Raw genomic sequence first — 20854 nt, 5'->3', positions numbered from 1 at the left:
CACATACATTTAAATAAAAGTGTTGGCTCTCTTTTAGTAATGAGTAAGCTTACCAGGCAGAACTATTTGGTGTCTTGAGTAGCCTCTTTAATAATTAGCTTAGAAATGATTGGAACTTTTAGGGCTTTATTCTTTAGGAAGTAAAGGTATTTATTTAAGGAAGTGTTTACATCTCTGATGTATCATGAGTATATAACATGGATTTTTCTGTATTCAATTTTAACTTAATTTCCTAGAAGACAGTAGTATAAGTAAAAAAAAAAAAGAGGGTTAACTCTATGATAAGAGTTGAAAAATGTATTTACTTCATAGATGGCAATCCATTAACCATCATTTCTACTTTGGAAATTAAGTTGTTAATTTCCATCAGAATTGGACTTTCTGTCCATAGAACTTAGTGTTCAGTATTTCAATATTACTTTGCCACAGCTTACAAAAATGTACCTTATGATAACAACAGCAAAAGAAACATGGGAAGAGTTGCATTTCAGTAGGATCTGTGGAATACCTCCTGTGGAACAGGCATTGGGCTAAGTGTTGAAGATGCGAGGAATGAAAAGTCTGCGTTCCAGAGGAGGCCATGTAGTGTATAGAGGTGGGAATGGAAGGATGCTCGGGAGGGGAGGGCTGCTCGAGTATGTGCAGGTCACAGGATGCCCCCTCGGGGAGATGCGTTTGAGCCCAATCTTCCTGTCTGAGTTGGAATAAGGCAGGCTGAGAAAACTGGGAAACTGGGCAAAGAAAGAATAGCCTGAGAAAACCAGGCCTGACACTGTGGAATGGAGTGACTTTATCCTGGTTTTACTGCTGCAGTTTAATCGAGTGTTGATTGAAGAATGACAACAACAACAAAACGCTTAATCTTTTTTATTCACTTCTGTTTTTTCCAAAGAGGATCTGGAATTGCTGGTGGACAGGGTCAATGATCTGATCGAGTTCCGCATCGACGCCGTTCTGGAAGAGATGAGCAGCACGCCACTTTGTCAGCTTCCCCAGGAGGAGCCGCTTACCTGCGACGAGTTTCTCCAAATGACAAAGGTCATTAGAACATTAATGTTTTCATTAATTGTAAACATTTTGTGATTCATTTTTCTGTAAAGGGCATTTTTTGAAGCTTGAATTACATTTTTTTTCTCTACCTGTGATTGGTCAGTGATGGTTGTTATTCAGACATGGAGTCTTCTGAACATAATTTGCAAATGAAGAGGAATGAAGGTAGGGAGTCACTTAGGCGCAAGGAACAAATCATTTTAGATTAGTAGGAAGGAAATGACTGTGGAACACATGTCTCATTTTTTCTTTATATTTTGAAGAATAGAGCTATTTAGCCGAAGAGCATTTAGGAAGCTAGGGTTAATTAATAAAGCAACTGATTTAAACCGCTTCTGGACAGGATTTCTTCTCTTCTCTGTAGGGCAGCGTTCCCAAACTGGTGTTCTGTAGCACAGGGTCCTGGAGCCACTGCGTGGAGACCTGGGAGAGGTGGAGAGGGTGTCCAAACTGTCCAGGGTGCACTGTGCTTTGCTTTGCCCGTACAGATTCTTTACACTTTAACATATTAAATAAGGCCTTCGTTTTGGTTAATCGTGGATCTGAACAGTCTCAACTAACAAGCCAAGCCTACATGCGTTCGGATAGTTTTTAAAACCTTTTTATGTAAGCAGGCCTTCCTTTCCTTAGCAGTATTGAACCAGAAGTACTGTTTAGGTTTTGCATGTAAAATTTAACCCACATCTATACAATTCCACTGTTACCATCCACCCTTGATAGTCAGGGAATATGTATAAAGGACTCATGGACAAAGACAAAGGAGGAAGGATTGAGGGTGGGAGGTGGGGGTGGGAGGGAGGGGAGTGGAGGGGGGAAAATGGAGATAAGTGTAGTTGAAAAACAAATAAAACAATAAAAAAAAAAAAAATCCAGCCTAGCATTTCTGCAGAATACTCCATGAATCTTGTAGTAAACTTAACATTGTTTACCTGAATTTTATTAGTTTCTTATTTGTTTGTACAAAATTTATACATTTGTTTTTGATTTTTTAGAATTTTAAGAACTCTAAACCTATGATTTTTATACTTAGTTCAACTTTTCCACATTTTAGGGGAAGATCATAATAAAAATAATTGAATTAGAAGATAAGGCCTTCAGAAAGTCCCCTGGAAAAGAGCCCATTTAGTGTTCTTTAACCCAGTATTCCTCAGACGCATTTGCAAATGGGACACTTTCTCCCCAGCACGCAGGTTAAGATTCTGGCAGTGGTGCTCTGTGAAGTGTCCCCTTAGGAATGTCACTTTCATGTCATTTACAATGTTCCTGATGGGCATCCTGATTATCAGAACATCTTTAAAATCAATGACGATTTTAACATGGTACCTCAGGAGTCCCCAGAATGATCCCACTGGAAGGGCTCGTGGGACTCAGAGTCAAGCTGCACTCAAGGCGAAGGCCTGTGTCCGTGCTGCAGAGAGGATGCATGATCATGCCGAAAGGGAAGAGACAGGCGTTCGGAGGAGTGTGTGTTCAGGCTTCCTTATGTTTTCTCCCTCTCATGAGAGGCCACACAGAGCTCACTCTCCCCCCGGCAACAAAAATGCAGCAACATGTATGCAATGTGTCTGCCCAGGGAAGCCCATTAGAGGCTCACTTGCCAAGGTTATTATTGGGTTTGGTCACATAGGCACCTCTGCCTAACATGGACCCAAACTGCAGAATCCTAGAAGGCAGGCAGATGGTTAGCTCAAACCACACTGTTTGCACAAGCAGCCTAGGGACAGGGAGCCACTCCGGTCGTTAGGGCACTGTGTTGGGTGAATGCCTATTTATGTGCCTCTTAAGAAGATTGTGATCCCTACTATCCACACAGGTTTCAAACTTTTTTCCCCTCTCACTTAACATTTCTTCACAAAATATTTTTCATGTTGCTATATGGTTCTCATAGCTACCATTTTAATGATGCTTTCAGAATATTCTGTTGAGTTGATGGACTTGAATGTACTTGCTAGTTCCTTGTTACTGGACATTTATATGACTTCCAGAAGTTTTGATGTTTTGCCAACAGCTGCAATGAATATATCTAAATGCCTCACACCCTTTTCCCCTTTAAAATGATTTCTACCTCTAAAGTAAGATTACCACATCAAAAAATGTAGCTTCATTTAATGGCTCTTAATATTTGTAGCCAAATTGCTTTTCAAAAGAAGAGTATCGATTTATAATTCCATCAGCAATGTGATAGTATCAATTGCACTATCTTCCAACAAACACATTTTATTATAATTATAATAAAATTTTTATTGTAACAAATAAATTAGATAATATATTTATTATAAAGAAAATATAAATACATTATAATAAATTATAAAAATTAATTATAAATGTTATAATTTAAACATTTTAGTTTAAGTAGCAAAATCAGAGAACCTAAGGTTAATTTGCATTTTTTATTACCAAAATAAATAATTATCAACATAAACGAATGATTGCCATTATAAAAGAATGATTTTCCTTGCATTTGTTTATTTTATTTTTTAAAAGGATTTTATTTATTTATTTTTAGAGAGAGGGTAAGAGAGGGAGCAAGAAAGGGAGAGAAACATCAATGCCTCTTATATGCCTCCTACTGGGGACCTAGCCTGAAACCCAGGCATGTGCCCTGACTGGGAATTGATCCAGCAACCCTTTGGTTCATAGGCTGGCACTCAATCCACTGAGACACACCAGCCAGGGCTGAATTTGTTTGTTTTTTATAAGTCATTTATTCTTTCAGTTGTTTTTGTGGAACTCCTCCTATGCAAACCACTGCTGGAGACAGCAATGAACAAAACAGATGAAACCCCTGCCTTCATGGAGCCTACTTTCTAGTGGAGGATACAGAAAAATGCACCAAAAAGCCAACAAACAAACGTGTGAGGCTAGTTCAATGGAGAAAAATTAAGAGGGTAATGGGGAAAGGGATTACTTGACAGAGGGCTGTGATTTTATGTCAATGTTCAGGAATGATCTGTGATTATACAGGGAGTGAGCAAACCAGGGGAAGAACATTCCAGGAAGAGGGAACAGCAAGTGCAAAGGTCCTGAGGCCTATTGCTATGGTAGCTAGAGGAAGATGTTGAGTTGAGGTTCACTGAGCATGTTCATGTGCTGAGGGGGAAGTCCAAGTGGGGAGGGAGAAAGGGAATGGTTGGTAAGCATGGTTTCTGGGAAAACAGAGACTCTGGTTTATAACTCAGGTTGTGAGATTATTTTAAGTAGAAGCACGAAGCATTGCATTAACTGAAAAAAGGAGGAAAAGGGGTTAATGGTGGAAGCCTGTTGTCTTCTGGGTGAAGTCATGATGTCAGGGAGTTGGGTGAGCCCCATGTCATAGCCTCCGTTTGATTTGTGCTGTGGAAATCAAGGCCACTAGCTGACTCTGATGGGGGAAGATGGTGTAAAGATTCGAGGACAGAGCAGTTACAGGGCCTGGTAGAGGAATGGGTAGGAGTCACGTAGATGATTCCTGGGAAGCATTGGCAGCCCGACTGAGTTTGGGGCCCGTGACTTTCCAGTGCCGACCATCTGCATTGCATGACCTGTGCAGGTGGAGAAGGTGGGTCGCCTGGTTCACTGGGGTTGGACTTCTCCTGCGGGGGGGCAGCAGAAGGCTGACAGAGTGATGGAGTAGAGGATATTGGCAACGAAACGATTGAAGTGAAAAAAAAACATGTCATTAGGACAGAGTGTGTGGAGTCAGAGGATTTAAGATGCAGATTTTAAAAAGTATTAGTGATCTCTCAGAGAACATGGAGCTAATTTATATGGAATGAGATGAACAAGCTTAGCAAACAGAGATCTGGTGGTTATATATGATTTGCTAATTAACAATAATTACAAGCACTTCCTGAATGCGTACTTTGTGCCAGGCACTGTTCTTAATATTTTACATATATTCTTGAATACTCCCCAACCTAATGTAGGTTCTACTGTTATCACCATTTTACAGATTGGAGAATCAAGGCACAGAAGGATTTCCTAGAATCACATAGAGCTAGGATTTGAACCCAAGTAGTCTGGTGCCAGAGTCTATACTTGTCATTAGGTGGTGCTAGCTCTCTTCTGTCCTTTGCTCTATCTTGGTCTGGCCTCTTTCTTGTAACTGTCTCATTTGTCTGTTTTTCATGATTATCTGTGAACAAGGGATGAAGATTTGGTAATTGGGTGAAGTTCTGAGTTGGGAGTGAAGTTTATACTTTATTTGATGTTGAAAAAAGTTTAATAGTTTCAGGACACATTAGAATGTTCCTATATTAATAAAAATGCCATGTGTCCTGTAGCAGTGGAGTGGAGGTGAAGGTCATGAGCGATGAGGAGGTAAGTGAACCATGAAGCTGATGTTTGGAGTGGATGGTCCACAAGCACATTAGGGAGTCTCCAGATGAATAATGGTGGGACTTGGAGTGGAGCTGGGTTTGATGACCAACTGACAGTCTGTTGCTTCATGGGCTTATTTCCCAACGAGGCAGTAAATCCCTGACTGTCTGCATTATCACATCATCTGTCCCTGTCTATCTCTCTGTCTGTCATCTGTCTATCTATCCATCTATCAATCAATCATCTGTCATCCTGCAGAACTGATATTTGTTTACATGTTAAATAATAAACTAATCATATTAGTTTATACTTGTTAAATCACATCCTTGAGAAATGTGTAATCTAGTTGGAGGGGAGGGGAATATCTTAGGGTTGCCTATTCCTTGTTGGCAAAGATGAGGAAGAGAAGGGTAGCTAGAGCAGATTTACGTAAAAGGAAGGAAACTTCATGGACAGAGAGAGGCTGCTGATGGCTTTTGGAGTTACTTCCTCCACTGCTGGAGAAGTAAGTGTAATTTTGGTTTATCCATGCTGCTCCAGTTGGTTCCCTTGACTTCTTAAAAAACGTTTTATTGAATTTATTGGGGTGACAATGGTTAATAAAATTATATAGGTTTCAAGTGTACAATTCTGTAACACATCATCAGTATATATTGTATTGTGTGCCCACCACCCAAAGTCAAGTCTCTTTCTGTCACCATTGATCCCCCCTTTACCCGCTTCTCTCCCCCCCAACTCCCCTTTTCCTCTTGTAATCACCATACTGCTGTCTGTGCCTATGAGTTTGTTTTTTTGCTTAATCCCTTTACCTTTTTCACTCAGCTTCCCAACCCTCCTCCCCTCTGACAGCTGGCAGTTTGTTCTCTGTGTCTATGAATCTGTTTCTATTTTGTTTGTTTATTTTGTTTATTAGATTTTACATATAAGTGAAATCATCTTGTACTTGTTTGTCTTTAACATGTTCCCTTACAGGATGCCTGGTCGTGGTTAGTGTGAGGGGTGTGGCCAAGCATGGCTGGAGGCCCAAATCTCATTTGGAGGCTGGGTCTGTGGCGTTGCTGCCCTTGCTGATGTGGTCTTAAGAGCTAGATAAACAAATATGATACCGTGCTCATTTTTTATAGGACCTTTGTGTAAATGGTGCGCAGATACTACACTTTAAAAGCTCATTAGTGGAGGAAGCCGTGAATGAGCTAATAAATATGTTGCTAGATGTGGAAGTTCCATCTCAAGAAGAAAATGGGAAGGCATTCAATGTGAATGGTGCTGATTCCAAAAATGAAAGTTCAGGTAGGAGATGGGATAGTGGGAAGAGGCTGTTTTTCTAGGACATAACTGACAACTGAAATTTAATTTTCTGTGTAGCAATTAATTTCACACGTCTGTAAACACCCTCCCAGTTTTATAAGGATATTTATAAATCTAAATTATGATTCTGATCATATGGTACTCTATGCCATTAATTACATTATTTTTTGTTAAACTCTGTGAACACGGGCATTGCACTGGCCCTTGTTAGCTCTCTTTGCATTTGAGTGTTTTTCACCTTCTCAGTAGATTTGGATGGATTATGGACTGGAATTTCTGGTGGAGTACATCCACACTAGAGCAAGCACACTGTGGGAGAGGTGAGGACATGGGCAGCTCTTCCCCTGGGGCTTTCTGGATGTTGGTGGAAGAGAGAGCCCCAGACCCTGGGCCCCAGGCCCTGGAGGCCCAGTCTTGCTTTTCAGCCTTAGCTCCTGCCTTTCCTCCTGTTTCCTCACGCTGAGGAGGAGAGGCCTCCAACAGTCCACCTGGTGACCCGATTTCCATTTCTGATCCTTTGATGGCCTCGCTTTCTAAGAAGTGTGACATTTAACTGTTAACCAAATTTGCATGTAATTTATCTTAATTTTTTTCTCTTTAGAAGCAATAGATGGTTCTCTCTCTCCCTCTCCCCCTCCCCCACCTCTCTCTCTCCCTCTCTTTTGCTCTCAATCTTTCTCATTTTTTTAACAGCAAAAAGAGAAGAAGTAAGTTCTGATACCTTAACATCTTCCCTTAATACTGGGTCAGGCCTCCTACCTATGGCGACAATCACGAGAAAGAAGAAAGAGACTGAAATGTTAGAGGAAGAAGCCCGCGAGTTGCTGTCTCATTTCAATCACCAAAACATGGATGCTCTTCTGAAAGTTACAAGGAATACACTAGAGGCCATTCGCAGACGAATTCATTCATCCAGCACAATTAACTTCCGGGGTAATAATCCATAGAATTTGCCAACTGGCTGGCCAGACATAGTGGCTGGTTGAGCATGTGTATGTTCCTGTTAAAGTTAAGTAATTAAAAAGCCCATCATTTATTGAGTGCCTTCTTGTAAGTTTATACATTGTGAACTTTGATTATCCCAAAAATTCTATGAAGTAGGTATTATCATTACTCTCATCTTAAACTGGAGAACATGGAGAACAGGGAAGTTAAATAATTTGCTTAAGGCCACTTAGCTTTTGATGATAACATAATAGTCAGCATTACTTTTAATCTTTTTTACAATAAGGTGAAAACATGCAGAATGAATTAGTGAAAGTAAAAACACATACTTTAAAAGAAGATATATGGAAAGACAATTTAGTTGTTAAATTATTATGTGATTAACCAGTCTTTTAAAGTGAGAGTGATCTTATTACTGCCTTGCTATTCAAAGCAGAAACACTTTTTACTAATTTTGTGTCACTTTAGCATCTTCCAGCCGGTTCCCTCATTCTCAGCACGATCATCTCCTCCTCAGCGCAATACAGAGACAGGCGCTGTGTTTATCAGATGGGCCACAGAAATCCATCAAACCTGGAGACATTCTGAAATTAAATTTTAAATTTAACATAGTTAAAAAAGTAACAATAATTAATTAACATGGAAAAATAGTAGGATAATAAAGCCTTTTCATTTATTTTGAATATTGACATTTAAGGGAAAGTATCTTTAATATTTAATTCACAGTGGACGACTGACAGGTGGATACACTGAAAGAATGTTTGATTGGTGGCATGATTCCTTATGCTTTATTTAGCTCAGAATGGAGGACAGTTCTTTATTAGAGCTTATCAAATGTTGGTTGATATGCTGAATCTGAAGTCACAACTTTATATATTCCAGGTATTTCTAATTATATATGTACAGGGTCTGGCAGAAGTAACACTTACTTGAGTGTGGTTGGTAGGATAATAATATGGGTGTAATAATTTATAGTTTTAATTTGAACATTTTACCTAAAATGTCATACGATGTGCTTGAGTGTGATATTGTTATGTTACAGAATTACATGCTAGTGATTTTGTAAAAGATTTTATAATAAAAAAGGGGTGTTATTTGTGCCAGACCCAAAAATAAAGTTATACACACATGGAGTTTTCTATATTTCTATACCTTTAAAATCTTCTTGGATATAAATAACTTGGTCACAGTACATTATTTTACATAAATACCAGTAATTAAAAAAAATATCCATTTGAAAGGCCTGGTATCTGAGTCTGAGGTGGTAAGATGGTAGGAATACAAGTGTAAAAAAATGCAAAATGTTTAGCCCATAGTTTCTAGAGTTGGCTTCAGAAATCCCCTCTAATGTTGCTGCACCAGTTACATTAAATATTAAATTTAACATTAAATAGACCTTCCTGGGCTTCCGTTGGTTGTAACATCAGACCCAGGAACCCAATCAAATGAACGGGCCCCAAAGCCCTAACAACTCAAACCATCCACTCACCCAGCCTGCAGGACCTCAGCAAGGCGAGCTTCCTGCAAGTTCCTGATGTGGCATCTTGTCAGTGATGCCACCTGAAAAAAATACAGGATTTTGGTTGCACTGACAACTAGAATAAATCTGGTTTTAAAGCTCTGCCTGTAAAGACGAATTTCCTGGAAGTGGAAGGTGCCATCAGGAAGCCTGGAGCAGTAATAAGCCACAAGTTTGGATTATATATACATTGTGATAGGAAAGGAATATGTTTAATTTGAAATTTCAAACTGGTTATTTGTTCTAACTTTGACTTGACTTGGTAGTTATTCTTATTCTTAATTCTCTGCTTATTTTATTTTATTTTTTTACATTGAACTTATCTGTTGGCATCCTGTTTTTTGGACAGTGTCATTTGCAATATTTCAGATAAGAGTTTATGTAATTCGGTTGAACCCACACAGTGGGCACCCATGGAGAGTGTGCCCACGAATTGAGACAGCAGAGAAGGGCTTGCTGTGCTCTGCTGAGCTGTTCTGTTACATGGAGCTAAACTAGACCCTCCAATAGTTCCCATTCACTCATTCAGCAAATGTTGGTCTGATTACATACCTATTATGTGTTGTTCTAGGTGCTTTAATTTTTCTGGTTAATGATGAAATAAATCCTGTTTTAAGTTAAAAAGATAACATTTTCTCTGTTTTGCGTTAACTCAGATAGTAACAGTACATCTCGGATGAGGCCGAACAGTCGACCCATTTTCCGGGCAGATGTCACTCTGGCCATTCCCAACATCACCATGGTTCCTGCCCTGGAGGACATACAGCAGATGCTGAACAAAGCCGTGGAGTGCATTGTCAATGTCACCAAGGGGGTTAGACAGTGGAGCGGTGAGCTGTTGTCCAAGGTGGGTGTGCAAGGAAGAAATGATTTCATATGGAAGCTGCTGCTCTCACACATGGGACTGAACCAAAAAATACCCTTTTATGTTGTAGAAAAAGATGCATGAAAGAAAAATGGTTCCTCTGCAGAATAATGAAGACAGTGATTCTGATGTTGAAATAGGAGAAAATGAACCTCAAGGTAAATGTTCTTTTTAACTAATCACTTAAACCAGTATTTACTGAGCTGAAAAGCATGTTTCCCCCATGCAATTCTCAAATCAGATTAGATTGGAATACTAATCTGTGAGCCAATTTTTAGTGTATAAGATATAAATAAAGATCCATGTATTTTAATATCACCCATTATAAACAGCTTATCTCTAGTGGGTATCCCACAGTTTTGGGTGCATCATTGATTTCTGGTCCAATGTGATGATGAGAACTGGAGGACAAGAAGGATTTCATTTCTCAGTTTCAAGAGATACTCGTCACCATCACAATGAGTATTTCCTGATACTAAAGCGACATTTTTGCCCCATTATGTGTCTTGTTTTGCTGACGTGCTGTGGTGTGTGTGCACGCTGTGCATCCCATGGTTTTCCTTCGTGCCCTGTAAAGTCAGGGAACACAGGACATGCAAGCTGCTCATTATCTCAAGTGTTGTCTTTAGTTCTGTGAGCTCGTTTTAAAGCAGCCCTGCGAGCAGCAGACCCCATCTGATTTTGAGTTACTGCTCGCGTTCCCTGAGATGATGAACCAACCAACCACAAGGAAGACACTGAAGCAAGTTCCTCTTTAAGGCAATCTGTAACCAAAGAGGATAAGGCAGCTCAGAACATGCTCTGAGCAGTGCGGCTCAGTTAGTTGGGTGTCGGCCCACAAAGCAGACAGTTGTGGGTTTGATTGTTGGTCAGGGCACATGGCCGGGTTGTGGCCTGAGAGGCGAGCAACTGATGTTTCTCTCCCACATCACACAACTATGTTTCTCTCCCTCTCTTTCTGCCTCCCTTCCCCTCTCCCTAAGAATAAATAAATAAAATCTTTGAAAAAAGACAGCTCAAAACAACTTTACCCACGACTTACAATATTATTTATGTAAGCTAAAACGCATGTTGTTATTGTGTTAACTTCAATTTTTTTATTATATAGAAACATTGCTTTATTTCCTAGAATAATTTAAAATTCAGAATTTTCTAAACTCAAAATATGTTCAATTATAAATTATATTTTAAATTGAGAAAAGTGTTTAATGAAAAATTATATATATATTTTTGTCATGACAAAGACAGTTAACATAAATATATAGGCAGTATCTTTTTAAAACCATGGTTTTGAGATGTAGCTTCCATAACAAAATTGACCCTTTCAAGCATATCATCCCGTGTTTTTTAGTATGTTCACAGCCATCACTACTGTCTATTTTGAGAGTATTTTCATCGCCCCAAACAGAAGCCCCGTGCCCGCTAGCAGTCATTCCCCATTCCCCTCACCCCAGCTGCGGCACCACTACTCTGCTCTCTGTCTCTGTGAATTTGCCTATTTTGGACATTTCGTATAAATAGAACCATACCATATGTGGTCTTCTGTGACTGGCTGCTTTCACTTAGCATGACTTAGTTTTCAAGATTGATCCATATTGCAGCCTATATCAGTTCTTTATTTCTTTTTATTGGTAAGTACTATTTCACTTCATGGATTTATCACATTTTATTCATCGATTCATCAGTTGATGGGTATTTGGGTCATTCCCGTTTTTTAGCAAGTGTGAATAATCCTGCTATGAACATTCACATGCACATTTTTTGTGTGGCCATTTGTTTTCATTTCTGTAGGGTATATACGTCTAAGTGGAATTGCTGAGTTACGTGTCCACTGGTTGGGCTTTCTCATGTATGGTTTCTATTGGCTGCTTTTGTTCCTCTGTGTAAGCACTACTTGCCTGTTTCTTTGCCTGTCTCACAATTTAAACTTTCATTGAAAATTTGATTTTAAAGAAGGTAGTTTGGCAACTCTGAGAATCTGATTCTCTTCCCCACAACCCCCATACTTTTGTTGCTGTTACTGTTTGTTTCTTTATTGACTTTCCTGGACTGATGCTATAAAATGTGTCTTTCCTGTGGCATGTACTATTGTAATCACTGCTTGATTAGCTTAGTGGTCAACTAATATTGCACAGAGATTTCCTTTAACCAGAAGCCTTCCGCCCTTGCCTGGGGACACTGTGCATGTTGGAGCACTATGCACTGAGCACCCTGAGAGCTCAGTAGGTTTTAACACTGCCTTAGTCTTTATTTACTGATTGTGCAAAACCTGAAGTTCAGCCAGAGCTAAAAGATTGGGGGCATTTCTAGGTCTTCCCTGGGCATGTGCCTGGCTCTGTATGCATCTGTGGTCTTCTTGAGCTCCAGAAATATGTCCGGGCTCTACAGTGTCCTCTGTGGACATCTCATTCCCCAGGTCTTTAGCTTTTTTGGTCAATCTCCTGTTGGCCCCAACTAACAGCATTGCCACAGGCTTCGGTAAAGTTAAACACTTGTTGCTGATTATATTTGACAAACGCCTTGGAGATAGGTTTTTTTTTCCTTTTTCTTTTCTCCCACCTGTTGAGTTTTGAGTGCGGTCAAATAAACTCTTTGAATTGGGCTTTTCCAGGGAGTGTCCAGACAGGTCAAACAGTGACAACTTTATTGGGTTTCCTGAGGAGCTCCACACCCAGTCTGGCCCTTCTGGGGACTGCAAGGCTGTAGTTTTGAGTCACAGTGTTTACGAGGCTGATGTTTTCTGAGGCTACCGCATAGCCAGGGAGGGGGCAGTGGGCACAGAACTCTACAAAACTCACAGTTGTTACAAGATTTAGCCTTTTTCTTGACTAAACAAGTGTTTCTTGGATTATTGCAAGCTTTGGTTAATTTGCAGAGTCCTGAAAAATTGATATTGACAATTTTTTCAATTTTTTCCTTTTATAAAGAAGATTTTTCAAAGGTCCTTACTTTACCATTATAGAAATCCCCCCTCTTTTCAAAGTATGTTCCCTATGCTGTTAATATAAACACTTTTCTCTTTTTCTGATTTTAGATACCTTTGAGATAGCATCCGTAAACTTACCCATTCCCGTGCATACCAGGAACTACTATAAGAATGTTTCTGACAACAAAGATATTGTAAAATTGGTCTCTGTGCTTAGCACAATCATCAACTCTACCAAAAAGGTATGTCATAAAGAGTTTTGGCCAGGGCCCTTTGCTTCTTAACATGTACCTATGCGAAGCTGAGCATCACAAGCTTATCCTATATGTAGCTGGGGTCTCACCTACTGTGTCTTTAGCCAGTTGCTCATGGTACCTTGTATGTGCTCAGCAAATGTTTGTTTCAACACTCATTCTAGATTGCAAGGTGAAAGAGAACTATTATTACTATGTTTTTATATTGTGTTCTCTTTAGTGCCTTTAGCCTATTTATTTAGTTCAAATCCAATTTAAATTTTTTCATATGTCCCAAAGCACAAGCCTGACTGGTGCTGCAGTTTCCTTCATAGACTCAGTGATACTAATGCATTGGAAATAGAATGCGATTTGCAGTCAATTTTTCATATTTGTGTAATCAGGCAAATCTTGAAATATATCAGATGAAAGTATATGTATATTGCCATGTGGAAATCAGATAATACTGAGAAATAGAGAAAACATTAGTGTTATCAGTGCAAAGTTATACTAGATGTGGGTGAAAATTTGGGTCAATTTTTATTTCCAACCTGTTCTTTCACCTTTCCCTTTTGTGATTAGGAAAAATCTGTTCTTATGGTCAGAAAGGCTCAAAACCCTGAAGTCAATTTCTACTTAAAAATATCTGCGTTCACATTGTCACTAAGATCTGTTGACTCTTTAAAATAGTTTTTAGTGTTGAGGAAATAGTTGCTACTCGATAAACACATCTTTTCTATTACTTAGTTTTGATGGAGTGAGTTTTATTTGTTTTGAAAGCATTTTGAAAGGCTACCGTTGCTGTAACCATGTGGGAGAATATTAAGTTTAATCTTAATGTGTTCCCGAGGGAACTGGGAGCTTTGGCTTTTGTGCATTTTCAGTTTTCCTTTCTTAAGATATGGAAGGTCCTGTGTTTAGTTTTGCCCTAGAGACAGTGTTCACATAATTCAATTTAACAAATATTCATTAGTGCTTAGTTTCTCAAGCTCTATACTAAAAAAGCTAAGTAGAGTATTCTATGATGATAATGACCATTCTGATATATTTTCCTGTGTCTCCTAATCTGGAAAATAGAATACAATAAATCAATAATAAAGTCCATTCTTCCTCTCAACAGAAGCAGCCTCTACTATGAGAGTCTAAGGGTAAGACGTAGCAATTGAAATTCACATACTGCTGGCAACAAGGAAACTTATCGCATTGTCACTTTTATTGCATATACTTTTTTATTATGTGAAGGAAATGCACAGATATTAGTCTTCCTTAAAGTAATAGGAAGGGTTGGCACCTAGATAATTTGAAGGATGTTTTCCAGTTTGATAGGACGGGAAAATTGGTTCTGGAGGATATCTGAGCGCTTGGTCATAGTGCCGGACACGGCCAGCCCATCACAGCCATAGACCCTCCTGAATGGTTCCCCCTCAACCACAGAAAATCCCAGGATCCAGCCCCTTTTCTCTTGTCATAGCTGATTGGATCAGAGTATAAACCTGACCTACATTCAGCACTTCTATAGGCTGTTCATCAACTTACAACATTGCCAGGCTTAAAAAGATGAGCTAGCTAGATGAAGCGATCAAGATAACCTTGACAAAAATAAACAAATAAGCAAAAATAACTCTACATATGTAGTTCATGTAATTTTTCCTTTAAGCCTTAGGTTATCTCCACTCTGAAAAGTTCCAATTTAATAAAGACTGACATTTCTAGAAAAAAATAAATGAAAAGTCTAAAACAGTTAGGGTATATTTTAGTATTATAAACTCTTGGAGGTTGAAAGAGCACAGGATTCTGGAATTTCTACCTATGTCCAGGGATCTTTGATAATCTGTAATTCATTCTCCAAACCATTACACATTTGTGAATGCCTGTCTGCTTTTGCTGTGCATTCTGGGCATTCTTGTTAACACTTCAGCCCTTGCCTTGGGAGCAGTTGTGTTTGGGACAAGCAGTGACAGGCTTAGCTTCCTGCATTTTAATGGGTGAGAAGTCTCAACACCTATTATACCTGTATCTCTGAGGGACACTTTAGCTGCATATCTGTTGTAGTGAAGCTACTTCTTGGTTTGGTGTGATTTGCTTAATTTAATTGGACCATTTAGAATGCTATTCATAATACTCTGTTTTTTTCAAATAATTGCATTTTTAATTCTACCTCAGTTTTAAATTTTTTTCTGAAGCAGATGTGACTCTGAAATTATAATGTAAGCCAATAGAGAAAGTTGATTCCTAAGAGCTAGAAACATTATAAATGAGGAGACAGTTTTTTTAAATTCCTTGTAGATGACATGATTATCTACCAAGTAAATCTAAGAGGGTCATATGAAAACCAAAATGGCCCAATGAGGGGTTAGGTTCGTAGTCAGTTGAAAGATAACTACAGGCATTTCTGCTATAATGCAATTGATGTGCTCCTGAAAATTCTGTTTTGCAAATTTGCACATTTAAAAAAATAGGAATTTTGAGAAAAGCAGGATTGAGGCACACACACAAGACTCAGGAAATTTTATAACCAGAGTAGGAAATTTTATCCCCTCTGTGGTCTGCTATTTTAGCTGGTGCAAAATACTGTGCTGGGGGAAATGGCCTTTGATAAAGGGACCTGTGCATTGTATTGCCCTCATTCCCTAGTTACCAATTGTGAGTGAGACAGTTCATCTTACAGAAGCAAACTTTTTAGCAAACAGGCCTGTTTTTGTAAAATCAGTTTTTTAAAATTATATGCCACCTATAGCCATTTGTAAAAAAAGTGGGAAACAGCATCATTGAGAAATACCTAGGAATACATGTACTAAGAATTAGTGGAGTCTCTATAGAGATTACTTTCAAACTTAACAAGGAATTAAACAAACAGATTGGATGGGAAGACTTAATATCATACAGATGTCAGTCCTCAGTCCTCATTGAATTTAGACTTCTTGTGATTCAGTGCAGTGGGGTGTGATGCTGGGTATTTTCTGTTTGCGCCTCCAGATACAATCTCCACTCTCCGACTAAGGAGCAAGTCAATAGGTTTCCATTGAGATTTTCAGTAGACTCTACCAGGAGTGTCTTGGGGGAGAAAATGGGTGGGAGAAAGAGAGTAACTTTAGGGTCTTTTTTTTTCTTTAGAGTATTCTCTGTGGCATGATTTTGAGCTGTGACTTTTGATCTAAGGTCCAGCTCCAATCAAGAGGGTCTTGTCCATGAGAGTATTCATGGACTCTCTTTTTCCACTTTCAAGAAAGCGTCCCTCTCTTTTCCTGGCTTGGGATGGCTGCTGTTTCACCATTACTAGTCCTGGGTTACTGTTCACATTACTGTACATGGTCCCAGTTTTGTGGCATTTCCAATTAATCATGCAGTTCACTACTAAATATTTTAGTGAAATCATGGGAGCCGTCAGCAATCGGCCAATATTCACCGTTAGCTTGACGCTACTTCTGATTCTTCCTTCTCAACACAAATAATCTTATTTGTATCCTAGGAAGTTATTACATCCATGGATTGCTTCAAATGCTACAATCACATTTGGCAAAAGGAGAAAGAAGAAACCATTATGACATTTATTCTGAAAAACCCCTTGCTTCCTGAATTTGAAGCCCAGATTATCTATTTCCAAAACCTAGAGCAGAAAATTAATGCAGAGCCTGAGCGTATCTGTGTGGGTGCCATCGCTCTGTACACAGGTTAGTTTATTTCCGCTCAGACAGCCATAACAATTCAACAGTATTGTTCTGCCTCTTTACCAAGATTAGTATTCCAGGGAGTTGTAGCTGTCTTAAAGATTGACTTTCTTTTTATGGGCCTCAAGCTTTAATACCAATTTGTAGACTTGTTTTTAATTCCTGTCTGCATAATTATTTATTGTGGACTAGTTTGAACATGTTGCTGCTAAACCTTGAAAATAAATGCTAATTCAGATAAAGGGGGTCTGTTATATTTGCAATTAAATTTGACCTTTTCTTTACTTTTTTAAGGATTTTATTTATTTTTAGAGAGAGGGGAAGGGAGGGAGAAAGACAGGCAGAGAAACATCAATGGGTGGTTGCCTCTCACATGCCCCCTACTGGGGACCTGGCCTGCAACCCCGGCATGTGCCCTGACTAGAAATTGAACTGGCGACCCTTTGGTTCACAGGCCGGCACTCAATCCACTGAGCCACACCAGCCAGGGCTACCTTTTCTTTAATAAATAACTGGAACAAACTTCAAGCTTACCTCCAATGGTTTTGATATGTACTTTTTTTTTTTTTTTTAGCATTTTGAAATGTATTTTCAATTACTGGAAAACAAGCTTTATATAATAAATGAATGTATAATGATTAAGAAAAATGAATTTTTTTCCAGTTTGACTTTTCATGTGTTAGAGGGCTGTTCATATGCAAAATATTTACGGTTGGCAAAGAGTTGCACTGGGTCTTCTTATATTGGTTCAAGCTTTCCAAACTGAACTGTGGGCCCTTGGGTTTATAGCCGACTTGAAGTTCACCTTGACTGCTGAGACAAAGGCCTGGATGGTTGTCGTTGGCCGTCACTGTAACAAAAAATACAGGAGTGAGATGGAAAACGTTTTTACACTTGTTGAAGAATTCAATAAGAAACTGAATCGTCCAATTAAAGACCTAGATGATATTCGGATTGCAATGGCAGCACTGAAGGAAATCAGGGAGCAGCAAATTTCCATTGACTTCCAAGTAGGACCTATTGAGGTAACTGATAATCACTTGTTCATGATTGAATTGTCTCATGTTGGGTGAGATGAGCTGAAATACTAACCATGTGTGGGCCAGAGTTACTCGTCGCTAAACCTAAGAACAACAATGTCAGTGAAAATGGTATCTAACCCTTATAGGGTGCCTTTTGTGGGCCAGTATTAGACCCCTAGGGGCAGAACCCGAGATGAGGAGTTCTGGACAAGTGATTTATTGATGAGAATTCACCAGAGAATGGGAGTGAGGGAAACAGGACAGCATGAGGTCAGGGTCGGGGTTGAAAAGTGAGGATGTGATCTTAGCTGTAGACTGATTTCCTCCCAGTCTTCTGGGGGACAAAGCATGAAGTGTATCACACAACTTTTTTCCACCTCGAGGCAAGGGGACTGCCCTTTGTCCCCCTAAGTCTGTTGGCCATTGACCATAATCTCCCCATGAGGAGGCTCCCATTCAGCTGAGAAGAAATTCCTAGGAAGAGGGTAGTGTGATCTCCACAGCCAACACTCCCAGCAATTGGGGATACAGGACATGGATGGGGTGTCCATTCATGCATGAACTCTGTATTAACTCATTTAATCCTTCCTGCAACTTCCACTTTACATACAAGGAAGCTGAGGGTCAACGAAGTTATGCAACTTGATCAGTGTTACACATTACTTTTGTTTTTATTATTGTATTATCTTTTCTAGATGAAAATGTTTGATCAGGAATGGGCTACTGTATTTATCCTTTTAAATGACATGTATACTTGTAGCATTAAAACAATTCCAGACATGAAAACATTGTCTTTTCTGCACACCGTAGCTTGCACATCTGCACTCATACTCTGATGCTCAGGATCATACTCTAGTCTCACATTTTTTGGACTGTCTTTGAATTTTTAGAAATTTCAAATTACCATGAACATGGTACAGATGACTGCACACTTGAACTACTGCTGTGGTGGGTCAAGGAGATCACATGGTCCACTGTGCTCTTCTTGGGAATGGAAAGAAACATCAAGGCAAAGAGTCCCTGTTTTGTGTAGGTCCAGGGGAGTCGCTGGGGTATGAAGAGGAGGCCCAGTAACTGCCAACCCTGCCTTCTCCACCTGAGTTAAGACAAAACTATAGTCAAGTAGTCAAGATCAAAATGCAATCTTTTGTATGGATAGAACTCATTTGGAAGATGTGATTTCGTGTACAACTCTCATGTTCCCATTATACCCTCCACCCCTACCCTATAGACACACATGGGCTTGTGAGTGCTGAATCCCAGAACTGGGCCCACTCACCCACTGGAGGCAGCATTGGAAAGCTGCAGGCCTTCAGAACCTGCTCCAGTGTATTGGACGGGGCTGCCGATCAGAGGCATGCCTCCAAGGAGAAGCAGGGAAGAGGGAGAGGGGCCCTGGGCTATGTTTTCCCAAGGGAACAGTCTTTTCCTGAATCAACAATGAGATATCCATCCTACCTCTATGGGGAGGAGTAATGGTAGGAGAAGGGGCCAGAGATACTTAGGGAAAGTTTTTCTTTTCCTCAGGAAAACCAACCGTTGCCTCATTTTAATGTCCTAGCAAAGAGGCTCACCCAGGATTTTGCATTCTGAGGGCAGTGATGTGGCCCAGGCTGTGGTTCAAGAGCATCCTTTTTGTCTTACTATGGGAACCTCTTACCAGCAAGTGAAATACGAGGCAGATACCTTTTATTTGTATAATGATTTATAGTTTTTAAAATGCATTTAACATGATATCTGTTTTCTTATTTTCCTTTTTTTATTGTTGGTCAAGTACAGTTGTCTCCATTTGCCCCCACCACTCTCCCCACTCCAGCCATCCCCACCTCCCACCCTTGATCCTACCTCCCATTTAAAATTATATTTTTGAGGTTCACAAAAATCTTGTGAAGCAGCCAGGGAATTTTCCCGTTTGACAGATGAAGAACTGAAGTTCAGGGGCTCAGCTGCTCATTTAAGCTTTTACAGTTTGCAATTTGAGCAACTGGAACTCTCTGGGCAGGTCCTGATAATGCCAATCTTTCCCCTTCTAATGCTTTAATGAGTGACTGTGTGTAGATTTATGCATCTGATGGAAAGGAATTAAATTTTTCTTCTTTTGTGTAGGAATCCTATGCACTGCTTAACAAATATGGGCTTCTGATAGCAAAGGAAGAGATAGAAAAAGTCGATACCCTGCGTTATGCTTGGGAGAAGCTTCTAGCACGTGCCAGCGAAGTTCAGAATGAATTAGTCTCACTGCAGCCCAGTTTCAGGAAAGAGCTTATTAGTACTGTGGAAGTCTTCTGCCAAGACTGTCACCAGTTCTATTTGGACTATGATTTGGTATGACTCTAGCTTTTTTGTGTGTATTTTCGGGGAAGAGTGAATAGAGCATGCAAGTGTGTGTGTGTGTGTGTGTGTGTGTGTGTGTTTTACATGGACTCCCACTTCTGGTACACTATGCATGACTGATGTCCACACTGTCCTGTCCTCACCAGCCCTGCTCAGCTCCTGCAGACTGACGCCTACGGCTTCTTTTATGTTGTCAATCCGTCTCATGTTTGGTCTTCCGTCTTTCCTGCTGCTTCCCATTGTCTCCAGCATTACTGTCTTTTCCAAAGAACCCTGCCTTCTCATCATGTGCCCAAAGCAGGACAGCTTCAGTTGGTCATTTTGCGTCCAGTGATGTTTCAGACTTAAGTTGCTCTAGGACCCACTTGTTCACCTTTCTGGCAACCAGGGTGCCCATAGAGCTCTCTTTCGACACCAGTTTTCAAATGAATCAGTTTTTCCGACCAGCCTTCTTTACCATCCCACTTTTGTGCCCACATGTAGTAAGTGGGAACACAAGGGTATGGATGCAAAACGTGGCTGTTGTTTAATGGTGGTTTCAAATTTAATGAAATCCTATAGGAATGGGAATTTAATTTCATAAAAGAAAAGCCATTTCCCTCTCACAATTCTTTCCTCTTACAGTTCATGCAGAATTATTCAATAGGAAATGGGGAGTTTAAAAGTGCTATTTATATTACATTAC

The 20854-nt window shown here is 39.7% G+C and overlaps 1 protein-coding gene across 6 annotated transcripts in view; it reads left to right on the top strand.

The window, feature by feature from the left end:
* The window catches only part of DNAH5 (dynein axonemal heavy chain 5), a 235227-nt gene that overhangs the window by 81809 nt on the left and 132564 nt on the right, over positions 1 to 20854 (top strand). For all 6 annotated transcript variants that reach the window (XM_053913932.1, XM_053913940.1, XM_053913931.1 and 3 more), the window contains exons 17-25: positions 893 to 1038; positions 6474 to 6639; positions 7351 to 7590; positions 9778 to 9968; positions 10057 to 10144; positions 13021 to 13154; positions 16615 to 16816; positions 17603 to 17838; positions 19942 to 20160. In XM_053913932.1, coding sequence (XP_053769907.1) covers positions 893 to 1038; positions 6474 to 6639; positions 7351 to 7590; positions 9778 to 9968; positions 10057 to 10144; positions 13021 to 13154; positions 16615 to 16816; positions 17603 to 17838; positions 19942 to 20160 — 1622 coding nt within the window. The remainder of the gene's footprint in view (positions 1 to 892; positions 1039 to 6473; positions 6640 to 7350; positions 7591 to 9777; positions 9969 to 10056; positions 10145 to 13020; positions 13155 to 16614; positions 16817 to 17602; positions 17839 to 19941; positions 20161 to 20854) is intronic.

This window comes from Desmodus rotundus, chromosome 1 (assembly GCF_022682495.2).
Source record: "Desmodus rotundus isolate HL8 chromosome 1, HLdesRot8A.1, whole genome shotgun sequence".
Taxonomy (NCBI): Eukaryota; Metazoa; Chordata; class Mammalia; order Chiroptera; family Phyllostomidae; genus Desmodus; species Desmodus rotundus.
Note: the sequence above shows the minus strand (reverse complement) of the source record. Positions and strands in the feature narration are given on the sequence as shown.